Source organism: Malus domestica, chromosome 09, assembly GCF_042453785.1.
Source record: "Malus domestica chromosome 09, GDT2T_hap1".
In the NCBI taxonomy this organism is placed as follows: Eukaryota; Viridiplantae; Streptophyta; class Magnoliopsida; order Rosales; family Rosaceae; genus Malus; species Malus domestica.
This window is the reverse complement of record NC_091669.1, coordinates 9712847-9731243: the sequence shown is the minus strand read 5'-3', so window position 1 is coordinate 9731243 and position 18397 is coordinate 9712847. Positions and strand designations below refer to the sequence as shown.

The 18397-nt window shown below is 38.0% G+C and overlaps 2 protein-coding genes, 1 long non-coding RNA gene and 1 pseudogene across 8 annotated transcripts; all 4 read left to right on the top strand.

The window, feature by feature from the left end:
• The first annotated feature begins 3312 nt into the window (after window positions 1–3312).
• LOC103429213 (uncharacterized) lies at window positions 3313–4923 on the top strand. Its single transcript, XM_070827408.1, has 2 exons — window positions 3313–3789; window positions 4107–4923. Exons 1-2 carry the CDS (start codon window positions 3447–3449, stop codon window positions 4823–4825), a joined length of 1062 nt encoding a protein of 353 aa, XP_070683509.1. The 5' UTR covers window positions 3313–3446; the 3' UTR covers window positions 4826–4923.
• Window positions 4924–6832: 1909 nt separating this feature from the next.
• Window positions 6833–8466, top strand: LOC103443028 (uncharacterized). 6 transcript variants are annotated; one of them, XR_011584079.1, is made up of 5 exons: window positions 6833–7294; window positions 7428–7504; window positions 7617–7648; window positions 7749–7836; window positions 8330–8466. XR_011584079.1 is itself a non-coding variant. In XM_070827409.1 (5 exons), exons 1-4 carry the CDS (start codon window positions 7064–7066, stop codon window positions 7831–7833), a joined length of 258 nt encoding a protein of 85 aa, XP_070683510.1. In that variant the 5' UTR covers window positions 6833–7063; the 3' UTR covers window positions 7834–7836; window positions 7938–8045. The 6 variants fall into 6 exon arrangements, 1 of the variants encoding a protein (XP_070683510.1); XR_011584077.1 differs by having other exon boundaries at window positions 7428–7528; XR_011584080.1 differs by lacking the exon at window positions 8330–8466 and adding an exon at window positions 7938–8045 and having other exon boundaries at window positions 6833–7141; window positions 7232–7294; window positions 7428–7528; window positions 7617–7836.
• A 93-nt stretch (window positions 8467–8559) lies between these two features.
• LOC139198532 (uncharacterized) lies at window positions 8560–9212 on the top strand. Its single transcript, XR_011584081.1, has 3 exons — window positions 8560–8673; window positions 8778–8850; window positions 9076–9212. It is a non-coding gene; the product is annotated as an uncharacterized lncRNA (long non-coding RNA).
• Window positions 9213–10703: 1491 nt separating this feature from the next.
• On the top strand, window positions 10704–17460 carry LOC103411451 (subtilisin-like protease SBT5.3; annotated as a pseudogene).
• The last annotated feature ends 937 nt before the right edge of the window (window positions 17461–18397 follow it).

Genomic DNA, 18397 nt, shown 5'->3' with positions numbered 1-18397 from the left:
CCTTAATTTCCCGAGTGAGGAAAACTTCTCGGTTGGAGACTTGGAAAATCCAAGTCACTGAGTGGGATCGGCTATATGAATCTTAGAACGCCATTGTGTTCTGTCCTGTGTCATGTCCTCCGTTAGATCCAAGTACTCTAAGTCTTTTCTTAGGGTCTCTTCCAAAGTTTTCCTAGGTCTTCCTCTACCCCTTCGGCCCTGAACCTCTGTCCTATAGTCGCATCTTCTAATCAGAGCGTCAGTAGGCCTTCTTTGCACATGTCCAAACCACCGTAACCGATTTTCTCTCATCTTTCCTTCAATTTCGGCTACTCCTACTTTACCCCGGATATCCTCATTCCTAATCTTATCCTTTCTCGTGTGCCCACACATCCAACGAAGCATCCTCATCTCCGCTACACCCATTTTGTGTACGTGTTGATGCTTCACCGCCCAACATTCTGTGCCATACAGCATCGCCGGCCTTATTGCCGTCCTATAAAATTTTCCCTTGAGCTTCAGTGGCATACGGCGGTCACACAACACGCCGGATGCATTCTTCCACTTCATCCATCCAGCTTGTATTCTATGGTTGAGATCTCCATCTAATTCTCCGTTCTTTTGCAAGATAGATCCTAGGTAACGGAAACGGTCGCTCTTTGGTATTTCTTGATCTCCGATCCTCACCCCTAACTCGTTTTGGCCTCTATTTGCACTGAACTTGCACTCCATATATTCTGTCTTTGATCGGCTTAGGCGAAGACCTTTAGATTCCAACACTTCTCTCCAAAGGTTAAGCTTTGCATTTACCCCTACCTGAGTTTCATCTATCAACACTATATCGTCTGCGAAAAGCATACACCAAGGAATATCATCTTGAATATGTCCTGTTAACTCATCCATTACCAACGCAAAAAGGTAAGAACTTAAGGATGAGCCTTGATGTAATCCTACAGTTATGGGAAAGCTTTCGGTTTGTCCTTCATGAGTTCTTACGGCAGTCTTTGCTCCTTCATACATATCCTGTATAGCTTGGATATATGCTACTCGTACTCCTTTCTTCTCTAAAATCCTCCAAAGAATGTCTCTTGGGACCCTATCATACGCTTTTTCCAAATCTATAAAGACCATGTGTAAATCCTTTTTCCCATCTCTATATCTTTCCATCAATCTTCGTAAGAGATAGATTGCCTCCATGGTTGAGCGTCCTGGCATGAACCCGAATTGGTTGTCTGAAACCCGTGTCTCTTGCCTCAATCTATGCTCAATGACTCTCTCCCAAAGCTTCATTGTATGACTCATTAGCTTAATACCCCTATAGTTCATGCAATTTTGTACATCGCCCTTATTCTTGTAGATATGCACCAAAGTGCTCATTCGCCACTCATTTGGCATCTTCTTCGTTTTCAAAATCCTATTGAAAAGGTCAGTGAGCCATGTTATACATGTCTCTCCCAAAACTTTCCACACTTCGATTGGTATATCGTCTGGGCCTACTGCTTTTCTATGCTTCATCTTCTTCAAAGCTACAACCACTTCTTCCTTCCGGATTCTACGATAAAAAGAGTAGTTTCTACACTCTTCTGAGTTCCTCAACTCCCCTAAAGAAGCACTCTTTTCATGTCCTTCATTGAAAAGATTATGAAAATAACCTTTCCATCTGTCTTTAACCGTGTTCTCTGTAGCAAGAACATTTCCATCCTCATCCTTGATGTACCTCACTTGGTTTAGGTCCCTTGTCTTCTTTTCCCTTGCTCTAGCTAGTTTATAGATATCCAACTCTCCTTCTTTGGTATCTAGTCGCTTATACATATCGTCATAAGCCGCTAACTTAGCTTCTCTCACAGCTTTCTTCACCTCTTGCTTCGCTTTTCTATACCTTTCACCATTTTCATCGGTCCTATCCTTGTATAAGGCTTTACAACATTCCTTCTTAGCCTTCACCTTTGTTTGTACCTCCTCATTCCACCACCAAGATTCCTTTTGGTGTGGGGCAAAGCCCTTGGACTCTCCTAATACCTCTTTTGCTACTTTTCGGATAAAACTAGCCATGGAATCCCACATTTGGTTAGCTTCCCCCTCTCTATCCCACACACACTGGGTGATTACTTTCTCTTTGAAAATGGCTTGTTTTTCTTCTTTTAGATTCCACCATCTAGTCCTTGGGCACTTCCAAGTCTTGTTCTTTTTTCTCACTCTTTTGATATGTACATCCATCACCAACAAGCGATGTTGATTAGCCACGCTCTCTCCTGGTATAACTTTGCAATCCTTACAAGTTATACGATCCCCTTTCCTCATTAGAAGAAAATCTATTTGTGTTTTTGACGACCCACTCTTGTAGGTGATCACATGTTCTTCTCTCTTCTTAAAGAAGGTGTTGGCTAAGAAGAGATCATATGCCATTGCAAAATCCAAGATAGCTTCCCCATCCTCGTTTCTCTCCCCAAAACCATGGCCACCATGAAAACCTCCATAGTTGCCTGTCTCCCTGCCCACGTGTCCATTTAAATCTCCTCCTATAAATAACTTCTCCGTCTGAGTAATTCCTTGCACCAAGTCTCAAAGGTCTTCCCAAAATTTCTCCTTCGAACTCGTATCCAACCCTACTTGAGGTGCGTACGCACTAATCACATTGATAAGTCAGGCAATCCTCCCCCTTATTTGCATTTTCTGAGCTCATTACTTGCATATATACTTGCAGCGGCTTGGGAGGAAGTAAAGATGATGATGCAAGGCGAGCATGACATATGACTGATCTTACATGCCATCCCATTTACATGCACGAAACTTATGTCGTTGACTCATTTTAAAACACTAGCCTTGATGGTAGTCATTTCTTTTTATTGAGACGGCTCTCACTCATTTATTAGTATTTAGTGACTGGATCATATGCTGATATAAAACATCAATCATTTAGTCCAACTTATAAGTCATCATTTTTGTAGAACCTGGTTTTGTCGTGTGATGTGAAGTTGGATTTTGAAGGAATTTAATTCAAGTCACATAATAAGCCAGTAATAAAAATTAGATATTGAATTCACTATCTATATGAGTCAAAGTTAAAACCGCACACTTGCAAGGGGAAAATTATGCCATTAAATTATGTAGACTAATTATGAACATGAGATTCCTTCTATCGTTGGAAATTTGGAAGAAAGAATTACCACTAAATCAAGACAAATTAAAACAAAATGCTCGAGGGACAAAATTGCAATTATTCAAAAACTAGAAAAATGAAAATTCAAAACAGAAACGAATCAAACGACCCGTCGTAAATAAATAAAACATTTTTAAACCATTAAAATAATTTTCCCTCTACTCCCTCTCTCTCTCTCTCCCGCTCCACTGTCCTACAGGGACTGACACACACAGCGCACTACTCCGACCAAATTCAAACTGCAAACCCTAATTTTCCCAATCTCCCTCTCCGATTCCTCCATTTCCGATGGCCTCCAACGCCCCAGATGAGCCCTGCAACTCCGAGACCGAACCGGAACAATAGCCCTAAGAATCAAGGGGAAGCTCTCCCGCCGCGTGAGCACAGAGATCACCTCCGTCCACATCTTCAACAGCGACGAGGACTACGACATACCTCCCGACCCCAAGCCCAAGCCAGCTCTCAAAAAGACTTCGAACAGGCCGAGAACCCGGTGATAGGGTTTTTTAGGGACTTGGGCGGTGACAGCGACGATTTTAGGGATTCCGATGACGATGACGAAAACGACGACGGGAGAAAGTCGTTTTTCAGGCCAATTGGATCGCCCTCTCCTGGGAGTAGTGTTCCGTGCTCTGCTACCTCTAATGACGGTAAGCTATAAATTTTATCTTATTTTTGATTAATTAGTAATTAATACACAATTAGGAAAGTAAAGGAAGATTCTTTATAGGATGTTAGTACTTAATGGCTTATGTAATTGGTGCTTTATATTACTGTACTTTAAATTACTCGAAAAGGATGCCGGTAATTGAATTTGTAACTGCATAGCTTATCTTGTTGTTTGTGTTAGGTAGTAATTTCGCTGAGTGTGTAAATTTCATGTCTTAGTCGAAAATTATACCGCATTTTATGGTTTGTTTTTGCAAAAGACAATTTTCAATGCATTACCATAGTCTTGCAAGGTCAGACTCCGGAGGAGATCTCAAGACCCCAACGGCGGTTCGCCTTGTCTTTGAAGAGAAGACACCAACCCATAATACCAATGTTACTGATTCTGGAAGCCTCATGTCTTTAACAAAACCGAAGATGGTTACCCTTCAGTCTTCTGTCCCTGCTGATAAGGTCAGAAGTGGGGAAGATTCAAATGACATGAGTATCATAGAAGAAAATCCACATAAGTATGATTATGGTAGATTATCTCCAATATTAGATGCACTTCTTGCAGCTGGCAGCAAGGATATGCATGCTGACTCAGTTGCCGTCCCTGCCACTTCAATGGCACCGAATGGGGGTGAGGTATCTGCATCAGATGAAAATGGGATTGGCCACATGAGAAATGGTAGAACTACTGAAATGGGCAATTTTGGCACCAATGACTTGTCTACTGAGGTAGAATCTGTTTCTTGTATCAAGTTGAGTGAGTCAAATGGTGGTTATCTTCATCAGACTGCTTACGATGCCTCATCTAACGGAAATCATAATTCAGCTGCTGGTGATTCTGGTGATGGCCAAATCCAGACCCAGAATCAATTAAACAATGTAAGAATGTCTCTTGCAATCAAGATTTTGATAGAACTGTTGCCGGTGTGGTTTGATCTCATACATTCGGTATTTTACTTTAGTAGATTTGATGATGGACGTTTTAGTTGTTGTTCTGAGGGTGGTTGCATTGTTGTAAGCTCTTGAACCAAAAAGTTCTACCAGTGGCCCAGTGCATATGATTTTATGTATTTCAAAAATTAATTCCCTTAATGGCTCAATCATCTTATAGCTTTTGTTGTTTACTGAAATGGATTTTGTGGTTGTGGTAAACAGACACTGAAATTTTCTATGGTTGGGTTCTTTAATAAAATGGGATGTGAGAATGAAGGTAATGACAGTGGAAAATTAGGAACTTGGATATTTGGATATTGGATTGTACAACAGAAGCTGAAATTTTAGTTTTCAGTCTTCTGGTCGACCATGATAGTTTGGTCGAACACCTGGAGTAAATGGCCACGGCTTTGTTGGAGACTATTATGATAGTCTCATTGCCACAAATATTCGTCTAGCAGTCTAGTTATTACATTATGTACATTTTTAATTTTAACACATTATTTTGTGGTTGCATATCCATAGTCAACTTGTTCCATACTGAAATACACAATTCGACGTTATTCCATTGGATCCAGATAAAAAAAAAAGTCTTTTATTATGCTTGACAGTTAATGACTGGTCCTATTCTTGCCAACTGTTTAGTATGCATAATTGATGCAATATTTGTACTTGCATTCTAGTCGAAACTCCATCCTCAAAACAACCAGGTTCCTTTTTAAGTGCGGAACACACAAAACATAATGAGTGGGTTTCATCAATTTAGAAAAGCATTTCTAGGTTCACGCTTCCTGAGCCTTCTCCCTGTGCTTCTATCGTCAACGATGGAATGGAAAAATTAAAATGTAGTTTATCAAGTTACTCATCTGTGAATTCTCCCTTAAAGAATGTTATGGCTGACATTGACAGAGATCTCCAATGCAAATTTTCCAATTCTCCTACTGCTTGTTTAGAGAAGCAAACAGCTATGCCTGATCTCAACGAAGGACAGAAAAGCTTATTTAACATGAATAGCAATGGAAATGAGAACTCAATAAACACCAGTATGTTGAGCCAGGTTAACGAGACCACAGACCGTGATAAAGTTGAAGAGCCTCAGCATAGCATGTTTACATACACTCCTTTGAAGGATGCGTAAGGTACACGAAGAAACGCAGTGGTTTCACCCTCTCAGCTGTCATTATCAGGAAGCAAAATGACACAGCATCTCATGTCAGAAACTCCCACAGAAGGAGCATTAATTTCTTCTGGGACTGATTCCCTATTGGCAGGTGAGCAAGAAGATAATCCTCCCCATCTGCAAATTGAATCTGAAAAGAACTTCCAATCACCTTCAAGAGGTGCAGTCATTCTGAACAACCCAGATAATAGCATTCAAGGTGGAGCAGCACCAATGCATTCTAAACCAGATATCTGCAGCAGCACAACTGAACCATACCTTCATGTCAGTCTCCGTGTATTTGCTCAATTTTTAAAAGAACATGGATGCTGGGCCTATATTTTATACCACACAACTTTGCTTCGCTTGTGCATTCCATGCCCTTTTTAAACACAGTTGGCTGGGTGTTGGGCTAATGTTTGCTCAAATTTGAAAACATCTTTATATACGGTTTCACATCCATTAGTTGGCTGCCGTTAAATACTAGGCTGTTCTATTTAGAAATATCATTACTTGTTCTGTTGTTGCTTAGGGATTTGACATTTTGTTCTGGAAATGGTCAATGCAGAGCCCTTCCAGTAAAGAGTCAGCTGAGAACCCCTCCATGAAAGGGCCAATTCAGAGTCCACCCCAGGAGAATCCAACTCTCAACTCTACCGGGAGAAAGGCAATTCAGAGTTCCCTCAGGAAAGCGCCAAGTCAGAGTCCCTGCAGGAAAGAATCAACTCTGAGTCCTCCCAGAAAAGAACTTACTCAGAGTCCTGGAAAAGAACCAATTCGAAGTCCCTTTGTGAAAGAGCTAACTCGAAGTCCTATCGTGAGAGACCCAATTCGAAGTCCTACTGTGAAAGAGCCAATTCGTAGTCCCTTCATAAAAGATATGATTCGGATTCCCTCAAGAAAAGAGTCAACAAATAGCCCCTCCAGACTGGATTTATGTTGTGCAGCAGACACTGAGAATGTGCAATTCAAATAGTCATCCTAGTGATGGTTGTTATTAGGGACTGCATATTTCACAAAATCCGTTTACAGGGAAAGATTCAGAGAATTCTGTCGGACAGAAACGACAAAACCTCGGAATAATTTCTGAGGATGGATACTGTACAAATACGATCCCCAGAATCCAGAAAAGTCCAAAAGTTCCCAGAATTGAGAACTGCAATCCAGAGTTCATGCTGCATCAGTCAAATAAAGGTTACGATGACAGACAGAAGTGTGGGGGTGATACAACATGGCAGTGCTGGACTGATGTGTGTACTATTTCCTGTTTTGTTTTAGTCCACTTGAATAGCCAGGTTCTCTGGCAGATATGCTATTTTCTTCAGATTTCCTTCTTGCAGATTTTAGTAAAATTCTCAGGAGATACAGAATCTCGATTGGCAAGCAAACTAAATTTAAGAGCGGTATATCCCTTTCTTTTATTATTACTTTCTCCCAAGAAAAATCTAATCTGGGTGATAGAATTATCCATCTTATGCTTAAGTTTGTTATCTGTATCATGTTGGTTCACATTGCTGTTATATCATGATCAAGTAGATTGGTGTGCTGGAAGATATGCTGGTCCACCTATTGAAGTCCAGTCTCACATATGCTGAATTAAATGATCGATCAGGGTCTGTTACGGACATGTTTACATCGTATAGTCGGACCACATTGCATTCTTTAAATCTATAGAGCATCTACACTATCAATTTTTATGCTAACACTGGTATTTAATGTGTACAGAAGTTCGACTGCCTCAATGTTGGGCATAAAAGGTGGTGTCTTTCATCATGCCTGTTATGATTATGTAGTTTAGATTCTTACGTGTCCAAGAATGTGGTTTAGCTTGATAAGCATTGACATTAACCTTTGCAGAGTAGCTGAAGCAAGACTGCTGCTTTATAAAATAGTGTATGAAAAGGCAAAATTGCATTTAATGCAAGTGAAGCGTGATAAATGACAGGTTTGTATTTAAAAAAAAAATATAATTAAGGTTGGCTCTCTTATGTTTTTCATCTCCGGATATGCATACAGTTTGTCACCTGGACTTATACTTGCCTGCAGAGTAGAGTACAGCTCTTAAGCTCTGCAATTCAGAAGTCTCAGATGCTGAAATTAAATTACATCCGTTGTCAGTCTGAACCTAGTGAATGGGAGACTCATGTTGATGATTCTTTATTTATTTATTTTTAAATGCATGAGATTTTGTATTTGCGATAGAAATGCGATTTTATTTACTAGGCAGACCCTACTCTATTGGGAATATATTAATCAGGTTTCTGTTATAAACGCCCCAGAAGATTATATAAGATGAATACAGCATAAGAAAACAGTTCTTCTTCCTTTGCCTTTCTCAAACAACCAGTTCAGCTCATAGATATTACAAAAAATAATTATGTGAAGATAACCCAGTTTCAGGTTATGATTTTTGTTTATATATTCCTTTTTATTGCCAGGCTTCCTGTGATAATGTAAGCACAATGAGGCAGGAGCTTAAAGCTTTGGACAGAGATGTAAAAAGCTTAAGCAATTACTTTCACGCAAGTTGAAAGGAGAACCAGGTTGCGCTGATACTATATCTTTAGTTCAACATCATCTCAAGACAAGAACATGTTGCAGGATTATTTGTCATGATTTGCAGGTTATTTCTATTCATGATTTGACTTTTCAGACACGAAACAAAATGTCTATTGTCACTAAGAGACCTGTGATTTCAACAGCTACGGAAAGTTGATCATTTTGAGATTAAGAATGGCCATTACAAAATTCTTCTCAGTTATCATGGTTACGTCTTGCAGAGGTTTTTTCTTCTTCTCTTTGGCTGTTCTTTTGGCTGAGTCATGTATTTTCTTTCTTATTGCCAAATTCAAGCATGACATGTGATTTCATGTTGATGAGACACAGGTTTACGGGTACTGTGGGCCCAGTGTCAAACATAGTCATCTCACACGGTTTCAATTATATAAAAATCTCAAAGGTACTAAAGTCAATAAGTTGTTTATTTTGTTATTTCTTTTCTAAATGCTTAAATTTTTGTGAACTTTAACGAAAAATTCTCGGTACTATTCACTTTAACGAAAAATCACATTTTTACACTAGAAAGTCAATCCTGGTACTATTCACTTTACCATTTATTTCGTTCTTATCGTTAAAACTCAAAGTTTTCAAACCATTTTCATTAGTTTTTCTTAAATTTTTTCAGACATCAGGAATTCCCAAACATGGATGTTCAGGTTGCATTTGGTTTTGTGCTAAATGCTGAGGCCACCAAGAAAAGTTCTGATTTAAGATGGAAGCTTCTGCTTTGACCCTCCAAATATATATTGCAGAAGCTTCTGCTTTGACGGTCAACAGAGCACATAGTATTATAAATTAGTAATTATGTCATAATATGCTTGTCTAATTTTAAATATTATATTACAAATTTATGACATATCAGTCAGGCACTCATGCCTACAAATAACCGTGTAATGATTTGGCCGTTAAGGTGTATATGGAATCATTGACCTTGTGCCCTTCTTTGAAATATGACAACTCCTCATTTTACTCAATATATCTAGATACATATTAAATTTACATTATCCAGTTAGGCTTAATACTATACGTCGTATACGACATCCACCAACCGCATTGCATATCTCAAATTGGCCGGCTTCTTTGATTAAAGGGGAGATGGAACACATACTTTTCATATGCATCAAGGGGAGATTGAAGACAGACTTTTAATCATGTTATGTGTTTGAATCAAGGGATTAAGTCTTTGATTAGATTTAGATTTGGAGAGAACTTTTAGAGAACCTTATGTACTGGGGTGGATTTGTATGTATTCATCGCACTCCTATCATGTAACATTTGTATCTAATCAGTTGAAGAATGTAACTTAAATATTAATTTGTTGGCAATGGTTCTTGTTTCTTCATCCGGGTTGGGTTGGTGATGATATTAGTTTTGAATAATAATTTTTGAAGAACTAAAAAGAATTATAAATATACTTAGACTTTGAAAATGTGAGAATACGTATCAAATAATATTAATGGTGGAATGGAAATCGTTTCTCAATTAAAACAATTTCCAAAATGCAATATGACATAAAAACTCAATTAAATACAAATATTAAAGTAGGGGCCTTAATAATCACCCCTAAAACTTTCAACATCCGCACCTAATGTTTTTTCCATGTCACACTTGCCTACATGGCATAATAACTATTAGGGGCAGAAATATGTACCCTTTTGTCTCTATTTATTAATAGCAACGCCTTTTTTAGGTGCAAATTTAATATCCACCCCTCCTTACTATTAGGTGCAGAAATCTTCATTTTTTGCCCTTATTTTTAACTAATAGATGCAAATGTTTTAGCCTCTACTTGTTCTAAGTTTTGTAGTGCCACTACAAGAAAAGTGATTATTAGATGCGATCAACTAGGGGCAAATGGAAGAATTCGCCTCTATTAGATGCAGAATTATTATTTGCCCCTATTAGTTCTATTAGGGGCGTTTAAATCAACCCTTAATATGGGAATAATTTCCAGCTATTAATTTTAATAACTAGTAGGGGAAACAACCGCCCCTATTGTCAATAAGATTTAATTATTTAATACTCTAATCCTAATCCCCACTATTACCTTATCAAGCACCACTTTCTCTAACTGTTTATTTTTGTTTTATTTTAATTTATATCGTTTAAATGTATCAACACCTAACCCTAGGTCAAATATGCATTATCTCTTCCTATATTAACTGTTCTTCTCTCCTGCACTGTTTATTCACTCTATCAAGTATAAATAGCATTCTTTCTTCTCCTTCTCTTAAATTTACATTATCCAGTTAGGCTAATACCATACCACATCGGGCATTGCATATCTCAAGTTGGCCAGCTTCTTTCTCCAACATCTATTGGAAGTCCGAAAAAAAAACCATAAAAACCAAAGTTTGTGTTCCACAAAAGGCAGGAAAACAAGGGTCAATGAGCCAGGCAATGAGCCCACCAACCGCAGCCCTTTACCTCCTCTCCTTCCTTCTCTCCTCTCTAGTACTCCATACCCCCACCTTTGCGATAAAAAAGGTAAGCATTCATTCTCGTCTCCCTCCATTAAAAACTGCAACAACAAAAAAGCAAAGTACCTTTCCCTTGCATTTCACTAGTACTTGTGATCATTTATTTTTTTTTGGTTCTTTCTACTGTTTCTGCAGTCATATGTGGTATACCTGGGATCACACTCACATCCCCCAAACTTGTCAGAACTTGAACTAAACCAAGTCACAGACAATCACCATGAGTTTCTTGGTTCCTTCTTGGGCAGGTACTTAAACACATATTTCCAACTAAAATTCATAAACACCGTCTTTCGCCGATTAAATGTTTGAACTTTTTCTGCAAAAATGCAGCGATGAAGTTGCAAAAGAATCCATGTTTTACTCATACACAAGGCATATCAATGGTTTTGCTGCTACACTGAAGAAGAAGAGGCAGCTCAGATTGCTAGTGAGAATTTTATTTCTGCTATTTCTTTTTTTCCTAAGTTTTCTCTTTGTTTTTCTTTCTCCTCAGTTTTCTCTTTTCTTATGCTGCCATTGAAACACTGTAGAGCATCCAAAGGTAGTCTCAGTATTCTTGAACCAGGGAAGAAAATTACACACAACTCGATCGTGGGATTTCTTGGGACTTGAGCAAGATGGTGTTGTTTCACCCAATTCAATCTGGAAGAAGGCAAGATACGGTGAAGATTCAATCATAGGAAACCTTGATACTGGTAGGTTTTTCTTGTTCTTTGCTTTTTTTTTTTAAATTTTAAAAACAAATTTCTTGCTGATTTATTTGACCAATTAGTTTCGTGCTGATATATTTGACCAATTTATTCTTCCACTAATACACGTACATGTATATGACAAAACATTTAGGAATTATTAGCTAGTATTGTTAATTTTGCATGTGGTGACCGTGGTATCCGGTTTATTCAGTGTTTTAATTACTCATACGTTGTTGGTTCAAAACTTCTTTTTGGATGGGCTTAATCTTACAATGTACTAGCAATAATGTGGTTCATACTCGCCTTTGGCAAGAATCGAGCCTAAAATATCTCATTTCCAAGTGAAAATGAATATCACTATAGCGTAGTATCGAATAGCAATATAATTCTTTTTTAAACAAAGCTTCTAAGGCTTCCCTTAACACGGTTTAACTCTAATTTATGGTCTTTTTGTAGTTTTGGTCTTTTGGACCACCATTAGTATAATTTTAACAACTTGGGCAATTGTATTTATTTTCACTCATAGACAATGATTTGGATATCAATTTATTTTCGCATTAATATAATTATGGTCATTTTTTGTAAACATATTGTTGTATAACAACTAGCTAATTCTTAGCATTTGCCTAGCTCCCTCTTAATTTATTAACGCATCGTTTTTCACAATTAAGTACCCAAAAACCCCTATATATAGGAGAAATTTTTCGGTGTGTCCAAAATACGAGACAGTACAACACATGTCATTATACAATTGAAATGTAGTTTTATTTATTTATTTTAAGTGTCTCTTCGATTGTATAATAACATGGCGTATCACTCCGTATTCCAAGCTCACTGAAAAATCTTCCTATATATAATCAGAGACTTTCAAATTTCTCATTTGAAGAGGAAAAAAAAACCCCTAGACTTGCACTCGACTGTCCTTATTGCAATATTGGTACCTTTTTTTAGCTGGATTTTAAAAATATTTCACACAAAAAAAAAGAGTTTCGATTGTTTTGTAAGGAGCATTGGTAACCCTAGTGTTCTTGAATGGGGTTGTAGGCGCATGGCCAGAATCCAAGAGCTTTAGTGATGAAGGGTATGGACCGATTCCATCCAAGTGGAAAGGAATCTGCCAAAATGAGATAGATTCTGAATTTCACTGCAACAGGTACCCACTATTTTATGATTATTTTCTAATTGAGATTAGTTTACTTTCTGTTTCCTTTTCTACAACATTAAGAATCAAATGTTAAAAAAGTATCTTGGTATAAGTTAAACAAAATACGCTCGTTGATACGGATGTGAGTTAGGCACTGTAGCATGTCAATGTCTCTTGCGTTCGAGTTTAAATTCCTATCTCTTAAATTAAAGTAATTTAGAATATCGCTTTATAAAAATTAAAATAAATATATATTTATTGTTAAAACGCGAGTGTTAAAATTGGAAAAGAAAAAAAAAAAACCAAGAGATATTCTTCTTTGTTCTGTGTAATCAGTCCCAGTTTTATCTTAAACTTGGATGGTCCAATCCAACCAAGGTTATCCCCTTTTGTAGCGGAGTAAATGGCATCTATAAAGCAGGATTCGTACGAGACTTTCTCATAAAGTTGCGGCCATTCTTATTCTAGAAACCTAGAACTGCAAATAAATTGAGATGCATGTAATCAGATTATAATTTGATTCATTTTTTGTTAATTATTTTCAGATTTGAAAACTACATCTAAATTTCTAATCAATTATCTTATTTAAAAGTTTACAAAATCCCGCACTAGCATGTGGTCCAGAGGAGGTCTTTGATGGTTAGCTCAATTACGATGATGTAGTTTTATTGTGGCATAGTGGATTACAAAAATATTTGTGAATATTATATTATTGGTAGTAGGAAAACGGATAGTGTTATTGGTAGTAGGAAAACGGATAGTGTTATTCACAATTTTTTTTAGGGTTAATCTCAGTTTACTATCCTGAAGTTTCGTGGTTTTCAACATTTGGTACATGAAATTTTTTTCATCTCAGAGTCATACATCAAGTCTTATTTTTGGAACAGTCTCATACATCCGTTAAGTTGGCTGTGAATATTATATTAGCGGTAGTAGGAAAACGAGTAGTGTTATCTTTAACACATCTTTGTTAGTTTTGTTTATTAATCTTCTTTAATTTATTCGATCCACCAAAAACATAAGAGGTGTGTACTCTTTCCTCATCGGCAATCCCAATCACTTGCTGAGACAAGCTCTCCTCCTATTTCTGCACTGCTTCCGGTTGATGGCTATTATGCCTCTTCCTGCTCTTTTGACTTGGGTAAGACCACTGATACCTTCCCAAATGAACTTGCTTAATATTTGAAAAAGACATATTCTATAGGACAATAAATTAACCAAGCTATAGTAGTCAAATACTTCATCAAAAATCCAACTTCTAGTCACTATTCTATTACACTTTCACTGCTTGTAGTCCAAAGAAAGACGGTAAAAGAAAACATATTCATTATAAGAGTAATGTTAGATAGACTAAATTCGCAAACTAAATTATGTATCATCAATAAGAAATAAGCACGTTAATTAACACTTAAGTAATAATCTCATTATCAACTTTCACATCATTTAGTTTATAAAATTTAGCCCCTACATTTAATCTCCCTAACATTGTCCATACTATACAACGATTTCTTTAGATTAAGCAAACAAATTATGTTTTAATAATGGGAGAAGCACTCTTTGTCCCTAATTGTAAGTGGGGAGCAAGTTGGTGAAGCACTCTTTTTCCCTCTTCTTTGGAGCTTTTTAATGAGGCTTCCCTTTGCTCCTCCAAAACTCTTGTGCTCTGTTTGTTTAACCGTAATGGAAATTTCAGTTATGATAAAAAAAAAATAATGGGAGAGAAGACAGGTCCAGAACATGACCGTTGTCTTGATGTAGTTTATGATCTGCATGTATGCAGTAGTCCTCAGTTCATCTAAAATGCCCTAACAAATGTATTTTGCTAGCAGTTCACTATTAATCAATACTGGTATAATCTTTAATTTAATTACATATACATACAAACGGGTGTGATATTTTATACAAAAAGTCTCGATGCTATTAGTAGTGGAATCACCCATTGTAAGTTGCATTTTATCTATAAAACTTTGTGACGAGGGATTTTATATTCCTCAAAATATGTGTCATATTGTAAATTAAGGTTTTTGATTTGTTATATAGTGGTAACTTTGTAACTCATTTGGTAACAAACTTTTTGGCATGAAAGGAAGCTTATTGGAGCACGATACTTCAACAAGGGCTATGCTGCAGCTGCTGGTCTCCTCAACTCCTCTTTCAATTCGCCGCGTGACGACGATGGCCATGGCTCCCACACCTTGTCAACCGCTGGGGGCAATTTTGTAACCGGTGCGAGCGTGTTCGGCTTTGGAAATGGAACAGCAAAGGGTGGATCACCAAAAGCCAGGGTTGCAGCCTATAAGGTGTGCTGGCCTCCAGTGGATGGAACTAAGTGTTTTCATGCAGATATATTGGCTGCATTTGATGCGGCCATCGATGACGGTGTTGATGTGTTGTCCGTTTCACTGGGTGGAGATCCTACTACATTCTTCAGTGACAGTGTTTCAATTGGTGCTTTTCATGCTGTTAAGCATGGCATTGTTGTGGTTTGCTCAGCGGGGAATTCTGGTCCGGCTGAAGGTACTGTCTCGAATATATCACCGTGGCAGATCACAGTCGGCGCCAGTACTATGGATAGGGAGTTTCCGAGTTATGTCACCCTCGGCAACTGGAAGCACCTCAAGGTTGGTTATAGTCCATTTCCCGACTAATGATTTTAACACTCCTCGTTTAGTCTTTGTACTTCACCTGTGAGTGCAGAAACAATAAATTATAAAATATTCAATTCGGAGTGCAGATGGACAGAAGACGAGTGCCAAAATCGTTAGCCGTCCCTTTTTATCGTATACATAATAAGACATGTTAGGGTGTTTTATGGGAACTTATGTTATATATCCTACAAAGCTACTCAAATCCATATTAAGTTTTATCTACTTTGTTCTGAAGGGACAAAGCTTGTCGTCTGTTGCCTTGCGGGGCAAGAAATTTTACCAACTTATTAGTGCTGCGGATGCTAAAGCAGCTAATGCATCAGCTAAAGAAGCGTAAGGATAGGCAACATCAATCTTCTGATTTTCATTATACCAAAATTATATTCAAGTTCTTAGTAATCTGCTTATATGATGCTGCAGTCTGCTATGCAAGGCCGGCACGCTGGATCCTAAAAAAGTGAAGGGAAAGATCTTGGCCTGCCTGCGAGGGGACAACGCAAAAGTAGACAAGGGTGAGCAAGCCTTACTGGCTGGCGCCGTGGGAATGATTCTTGCTAACAATGCTCTTAACGGGAATGAAATTATTTCTGATCCACATGTCCTCCCTGCTTCACATATCAATTTCACCGACGGCATCCTTGTCTTTGCTTATATCAATTCAACTAAGTAAGATGGGTGAAGTACCCTCCAAATTGCCTGTTTTAGACTGCGTCTGTTTCATATGTTAGGCTGCTTCACCGCAGTGTCAGCAATATCAAGTTTTTGGTAAAATTACTAGTTGAGAAACTTGCATATCTTGACAGGTCTCCGCGGGCTTACATAAAGCGTGCAATAACAGAACTGGGAACAAAGCCCTCTCCATTCATGGCACCATTTTCATCAAAGGGACCCAACACCATTACACCAGGCATCCTTAAGGTTTTTTTATTAGCAAACACAATTTCTGGTCATTAAACAAACTCCACATATTTTTGCTGATTTGGCCAAGTATTCAGTAAGTGTTGTTGTACATTAATTCAGCCAGATATCACTGCGCCTGGAGTGAGTGTCATAGCAGCCTACACGAAAGCACGAGGGCCAACAAATCAAATGTTTGACCAACGGCGAATTCCATTCAACTCAGCGTCAGGCACATCAATGTCGTGTCCACATATTTCCGGCATTTGTGGCCTTCTTAAAACCCTCTATCCTCATTGGAGTCCTGCAGCCATTAAATCTGCAATCATGACCACCGGTAAGAAGTCCCTACGCACGGTCATTTATGTATTCGCTCCACATTAACGTCTGTCTCAAGAGACCATTACTCGTCTTTCTGATATTTTCTTTCAAATCCTGTGTTACACAGCGATAACACGAGATAACAGCATGGGACCATTGCTCAATGCTTCTTTCTATGAGGCAACACCATTTAGTTACGGTGCAGGACATGTTAACCCAAACAGTGCTATGGATCCTGGATTGGTATATGATTTATCCCTTAACGATTACTTGAACTTCCTGTGCGCAATGGGCTACAACGAAACAGAAATGGAAATGTTTTCAGAGGATACGTATGAGTGCCCCAAACCAGCTATTAGTCCCACTAACCTCAACTACCCCTCAATCACTATCCCTAAACTCTCTGGATTCCTTGAGGTGACTAGAACAGTGAAAAATGTTGGCTCCCCAGGAACATATAAGGCGTATATCCAAAGCCCGGATGGGGTATCGGTTTCTGTTGAGCCAAAGAAGTTGAAGTTCAAGAAGATTGGTGAAGAGAAGAGCTTTAAGGTACTCCTGCAGGTTAAAGAAGCAAAACAAGCTAAAAACTATGTGTTAGGGAAGTTGATATGGTCAGATGGTAAACACTATGTGAGGAGTCCAATTGTAGTCAAGGCTTCCTAAGCTAGAAGTAGGCAAATTGTTTCAGCTTATTTGACTTCACCTCAATTTGTTCCACTTTCTTGTGCACTAAGCTAATGATTTACAATAAGTTATTTTCTATGTAAATTAAGATCAACTGATCACTTATATATGACTACTAATGTTATTACTCATTTGAATTTTTGTTTAACGGAATCAGTGTTTTAAAAAACACGGCTCGCGGTGCTCCTAGCCGGCTTTGGAGGTGGGGCGTTGGTGGAAATGCCTCTGCCCAATGGGAGAAGGCTTAAACTTGCCTAAACGTGGTCAAGGTGCGCCTAAGGGCTAAGGCACACCGAAGTTCTAAACAGAAAAAATGAGTTTCTCTCTCCAACTTCCACTGGACAAAGTCAAAGACCAACTCTAACTATTTTCTAATTTTTTTTGTAATTGTTACCCATTTAGACTACACCACCTAGCATTTTAATTAACAAAGAGTAATAAATATGGAACATTGCAACATGCTGATTAATTAGTAACACGATGAGTTGGTATAACTATCAAATTAAACAACTTCTCGTGAGGTGACACAACACATTTCATGGACAACGATGTAAGTGGAAAATCCACCCTTCGTCATGGTACCATCGATGTCGAGACGGTTGTAAGTATAAACAACTCCTTCACATTAAACTTAAAGAACGTCATTACAATAATCACAACTTCTGCATGAATTAATAAGAGTTCCAACTCCGACATGATCACCAACTTTGAATCCGAGAACATTATTCGGACCAACCTCGGCAATCTCATGTCTGTAATTTGTACATTAATCAATAGTTAATTAAGAACTAATCATATGATAAAATAAAATAGTGAGTTAATGGATGAACATATATACGTACCAAGGCACTAAGGGCTGGTTTGGTATTGCTGTGCTTTGAAAAAAAAACTGCTTCTGCTGTGCTATGAGAATAAGCAACTGTGAAATAAAACAGCAGAGTGTTTGGTAAACTTTTTTGCAAAAATGCTTTTGGAAAAAAAAATGCAGTATTATAGTGTTTGGTAAACTTTTATGTAAAACAATTGTAACGGTGTGAAATGACCAAAAATGGTATAATACTAGATGTGCCATTAATTT

Excerpts from the sequence above, each read along its gene's own strand:
- LOC103429213 (XM_070827408.1), top strand. The coding sequence starts at position 3,447 with ATGAGCCCTGCAACTCCGAGACCGAACCGGAACAATAGCCCTAAGAAT. Across the intron at positions 3,790-4,106 it reads CTCTGCTACCTCTAATGACG|ACTCCGGAGGAGATCTCAAG; the intron begins GTAAGCTATAAA and ends TTGCAAGGTCAG.
- LOC103443028 (XM_070827409.1), top strand. The coding sequence starts at position 7,064 with ATGCTGCATCAGTCAAATAAAGGTTACGATGACAGACAGAAGTGTGGG. Across the intron at positions 7,142-7,231 it reads CATGGCAGTGCTGGACTGAT|ATTTTAGTAAAATTCTCAGG; the intron begins GTGTGTACTATT and ends TCCTTCTTGCAG. Across the intron at positions 7,295-7,616 it reads GCAAACTAAATTTAAGAGCG|AAGTTCGACTGCCTCAATGT; the intron begins GTATATCCCTTT and ends TAATGTGTACAG.